This window comes from Apis dorsata, unplaced genomic scaffold (assembly GCF_000469605.1).
Source record: "Apis dorsata unplaced genomic scaffold, Apis dorsata 1.3 scaffold_883, whole genome shotgun sequence".
Taxonomy (NCBI): Eukaryota; Metazoa; Arthropoda; class Insecta; order Hymenoptera; family Apidae; genus Apis; species Apis dorsata.
The window spans coordinates 26,591-32,423 of NW_006263999.1; the positions used below are offsets into that span (position 1 = coordinate 26,591).

The 5,833-nt window shown below is 21.2% G+C and overlaps 1 protein-coding gene across 1 annotated transcript; it reads left to right on the plus strand.

The window, feature by feature from the left end:
• The first annotated feature begins 638 nt into the window (after positions 1–638).
• On the plus strand, positions 639–3,773 carry LOC102671383 (presequence protease, mitochondrial). Its single transcript, XM_031514077.1, has one exon. It carries the CDS (start codon positions 654–656, stop codon positions 3,753–3,755), a length of 3,102 nt encoding a protein of 1,033 aa, XP_031369937.1. The 5' UTR covers positions 639–653; the 3' UTR covers positions 3,756–3,773.
• Positions 3,774–5,833: the final 2,060 nt, after the last annotated feature.

The window sequence follows — 5,833 nt, forward strand, 5'->3', positions numbered from 1 at the left end:
TGACATTAGTTAATATTATACGTATAATAGAATTATTGGATTTTTATTTATTATTTATTATTTTAAAAAAGAATATATTATTTTCTTTCATTTTTTCAACAATAAAATTTTTTCTGACAATTCTATTGGCAATTTTTTAATATAATCAATTGAATATGAAGATTTTTATTAAAAATATTTTAGTAATTTAATAATACATATTATAATAATACATATTATAAAATTATAATAATATGATATAATATAATATATAATATAATATATATTAATATAATATATATCAAAACAAATAATAAATTCATATATCATATATTATATTTCATGAATTGTTGCTTTAATAGTATCTTGCTATTAATATAATTATCATTTAATTAAATATAATTGGTTTAATATTAATAATTATTATTTGTAATCATTACATTAATATTCATTGTTATAAAAAATTATGTTGTAGATTTTTTTTAGAATAATTTAATAATTTATAAATTTATAAAATTTATATTATATTATATATTATATATTAATTTTGGTTAATATGATATAATATGATGAATATTAGAAAGATATTATTTTTAAAAAATCTTTCATTGTAATAAATGATTGACATTCTTAATTTTTTGCAGATATTGAATTTTCAATATATATAGTTGAAAATGATGAGTACATCAAAAAATTTTTATTTATATCAATTTGGATTGAAACGTTATGTAAAATATTATAATTTTTATTTAAAAAGAAATATAGCATTTAGTGCTACAAAATACAATAGAAATGTAACAGAAAATTACATTAATCAATTTAAGACTGGACAAATTATTAATGGTTTTATAGTAGATGAAATTGCAAAAATAGATGAAGTATATCTAACTGCAGTGAGATTGAGTCATTTGGGAACTGGAGCACAATATTTACATTTAGCTAGAGATGATAGTAACAATGTGTTTTCAGTTGGATTTCGTACAACTCCAAAAGATTCTACAGGTTTACCTCATATATTAGAACATACTACTCTCTGTGGTAGTGAAAGATATCCATGTAGAGATCCATTTTTTAAAATGTTAAGAAGATCATTAGCTACATTTATGAATGCTATGACAGGACCTGATTATACTATATATCCATTTTCTACACAAAATTTGAAAGACTATCAAAATTTACAATCAGTGTATCTGGATTCTGTATTTAGACCATATTTAAGAGAACTTGATTTTAAACAAGAAGGATGGAGATTAGAACATGCAGATGTTAATGATAAAAATTCACCTATTATTTTTAAAGGAGTAGTTTTTAATGAAATGAAAGGTGTCTTTAATGAAAATCAGACAATATTAGCTGAAAAATTTTTAAACCATATTCTACCTAGTCATACATATGCAGTAATTTCTGGTGGAGATCCTCTTGTTATTCCTACTTTAAAATATATTGATCTGCTTAATTTTCATCAAACTTATTATCATCCTTCTAACTCTCGTTTCTATTCATATGGCAATTTTTCCTTAGAAAATCATTTAAAATTTATTAATGAGCGATATTTATTTTTAATGGATAATATTGATACATCTATATCAGAAGTTCCTTCAGAAAAACGTTGGGATAATCCAAGAAAAGAACATATTACGTGTAGATCAGATCCTATGGCTGCAGATCCTAGTCGACAAGGTAGCATAGCTATTGGTTATTTGTGCAATGACATCACTGATGTACAAAAAACTTTTGAAATCAATATTTTATCTCAACTTTTGTTAAGAGGTCCAAATTCAGCATTTTATAAATCTTTAGTAGAATCAAAATTGGGAACTGCTTTTGGATCAATGACAGGTTTTGATTCTCAATGTAAAGATACCATGTTTATTGTAAGTTTGCTTGGTACTAAACCAGAAGATTTTGAAAAAATAGATGATGTCTTTAATAAAACTGTACAGAGAGTTGTTGAAGAAGGTTTTATAGAGGATCATGTTGAAGCTGTTTTACATAGTATTGAGCTTCAATTAAAACATCAAACTTCTAATTTTGGATTGCAATTACTTTTCAATTTAACACCATTGTGGAATCATAATGGAGATCTTATTCAATCAATGCGAATTAATGATGCAATCAGAAAATTTCGAGAAGAAATAAAAAATAATCCCATATATCTTCAAGAATTAGTGAAAACATATCTTATGGATAATAATCATAGACTAACATTAACAATGTTGCCATATGAAAAATATGATTATGAAAAAGCAATTGCTGAACAAAAATTATTAGAATCTAAATTAAAAGAACTTTCCAAAGAGGAAATAGAACATATTTATATATATGGTAAAATTCTTCTTGAAGAACAACAAAGACAAGAAGATGTAAATGTTCTTCCAACTTTAAAAATAGAAGATATAAAAGAAGATGTAGAACGATATAAATTAGAAAATAAAAAAGTAATAGATGTTCCTTTACAAATAGCTACTGAACCAACAAATGGTGTTTGTTATTATCGAGGAATTCTTAATACGCAAGATCTAGCACAAGAATTAAAACCTTTATTACCACTTTTTAATAATATCATTTCAAAAATGGGTACAAAAAATTATGATTATAGAAATTTTGATCAAATGATTCGATTAAAAACTGGAGGTTTAAATTTTATGAATCACATTGCTGAACATAAAAATAATTTATTACAATATGAAGAAGGAATATTAATAGAATCATATTGTTTGGATCGTAATATAAATGATATGTGGAGATTATGGTTAGAGTTGTTTAATAATGTCCAATTGTCTGATATTGAAAGATTTACAACACTTGTTAAAATTAATGCTGTTGATTTGATTAATGGAATTGCAGATTTAGGACATACTTATGCAATGAGTAGTGCAGCTAGTTTAGTCTCACCAGTCACTAAATATAAGGAAAGTTTATCAGGATTACAATATGTCTCAAATATGAAAAAAATAGCACAAATGCCAGATTTAAGTCCTGTGTTAAGCCAAATGCAAGAAATATCTGATTATATTCTAAATAAACAATATTTGAGATCAGCAATAAATTTATGTAAAAATAACAAAGACATGATATTAGAAAGTGTTACTAAATTTTATAGTTTATTAAAAGGCACACCTAAAGATATATATACTTCTACTCATGATCAAAATCTTGAAATAGGAGATAGAGCTATTCATTATGTATTACCATATTCTGTAAATTATACAGCTAAAACAATTTTTACTGTACCATATACAAATCCAGATTTTGCACCTTTACGAGTACTTTCTAAATTGATTACATCACTTTATTTACATCCAGAAATTCGAGAAAAAGGTGGTGCTTATGGTGGTGGTGCTACATTATCATCAGATGGCATTTTTGCCTTTTATTCTTACAGAGATCCTAATTCTACTCGTACTTTAGATTTATTTGAAAAAACTTATGAATTTTTATTAAAGCAATCATTATCCCAAAGTGATATTGATGAAGCAAAATTAGGAATATTTCAACATTTTGATGCACCAGTTTCTCCAAGTAATCGTGGAATGATTCAATTTAAATATAATTTAACAGATGATGATATTCAAGAACAAAGAGAGAGATTAAAAGCTGTAACTAAAGATCAACTTATACATGTTGCTACTAAATATTTGCAACCTGATCAAAAACATATTAGAGTAGGACGTGCATTAATTGGACCTGTTAATCATGATTTATTAAATAGACCTTCAGAAAATTGGAAAGTTCAAAATCAAGAAGAAAGCATTCGAGCAAGAGCAGTTGAATAAATATTTTTTTAAAATAAATGTCGTTTTTATTTATTAAAATATATTTGATATTATCATTTACATACAAATGATTTAGAAATATCAATATCATATTTTATTGAAAATTTTTATGATTAAAATAAATGAAAAAAAATATTTTCTATATAAACTTTCTGAAAAAAATATATACTCAGTTGATTCCATTTTATGTTGGAAATAATAAAAATATAATTGCCAGAATTTGACAACACATTCTGATTATTTTGAAAATAATAGAAGAAGAAAAAATTAATTGGAAAAAAAATAAGATTGCTATGCTATCTACTGGGATGTGTGTATTGAAGTATATTTTCATGTCAAATAGAATTATTAAATAAACATAGTTAATCTTCTTATTAAAAATGGTTTAATTTATTCCAACAAATTTCTACATAAATATTTATAATTTTATATTATTTCTATTACTATTGTTAAAGATACATTGATGTGACAATTTTGGTAAAATTTGATGTATTTAACCTTGTCAAACCGCCAAATTATTTTTGGAGTATATAATTTATAGTCTTGTAGAAAAAATCTTGTAGAAAATTCAATAACATTGAATTTTCTTAATTTTATTATTTTTAATAATTTACAATTTCAAGAAATAATATTGTTAAATAAGATAAATATTTTTGCTAATATAATTTAAAAAATTATTTAAAATTTATAATGTATAATAATGCTTATTTTACATATAGATAATACATTACATATTAATTATATTTTACATAATAATTACATATATAGATAATAACAAAGCTACAATAACAGGAAAAAGAAAACAATTATTTCGTAATGCATAGTTAAAAAAAAATTTGAAATTCAAAAAATGATGCATTGATGATTTATATAAAGTAAAATGTAAAATTTGCAATAAAATTATATATGATAAGAAAATCAATCAATATATGATCAAGAAAAATTGAGCTTTTGTAACAGAATACAATTAATAATACAATTATAATTAAAAATGCAAAAAAATAAATATCCTCAATCTCTAGTAAAAAAAAACTTATTGATACTGATGAAAAGTAATAAAGTAAAAGTAATAAAAAAAAAACAGTTAAATATTAAATGTTTGAACAAATCTAAACATTATTAAATATAATAGAAGTTTTTATTCATTTGAATATTTTTATTAAAATATATTTATTAAAATATATTAAAATAGCTTAATTCAAGTATAATAAAAAATATATTGACAAAAATAAAAGTAATAAGAATTATAAAAAATATTAATAATATCTATTATATTAAAAAAGATAAAAATGCTTAGAAATAAATATTTTTCATTATTAATAACAAGTATTGATGTATCAATTGTTAATAAAAACTTTATGTATTATAGTGATGTGATAATGATATATTTGATTTGAAATGACATTATAGAAAAATTATATATAAGTGCATTACATATAGATATATTACAGAAATGTAACTTATTATTAGAAAATATAGTTGGAATATACAAAATTGATTTTTTATTTAATACAAGCTAATGAAAAAATTATTGTCTTTCTATGTATTTATACATTTAATTATATATTATATAAACAATAATTTTGTTCATAATATTGAAGAATTATATTTTTTTATTTATATTTCTCATAGAAAAAAAGACATGAAATTTTAAAAAATATTTAAAATGTATGTAAAAAAAACAAAACAAAATAAAACAGTGTCTACTGATCTAATTACTGAATTACTAATTATTAGAATAAATGGTAAGAGTTACAGCAAAATAATAATTTAATATATTGATTCTTGAATATTTTAAATTTTTAAAATTATTGGATAGTAAATTTTTAAAGGAATTTTAGACATAATAGATGATTTATATAATATTGATTATAATCATAATCAATAATTTAAAAAATCTATTTTTTTTAGAATTTTTTGTTTTTTTAGAAAACTTTGTTATTATTGATAACAAAGTTTTAAAAATAATTTAAAAAACTTAAAATTAAAAAATTTAAAAAATAATTTATTAATATAAAATAGAATTTTATATTAATATTCAAAAATTTTATTAAATTGTTTTTAATAAAAACATTAAA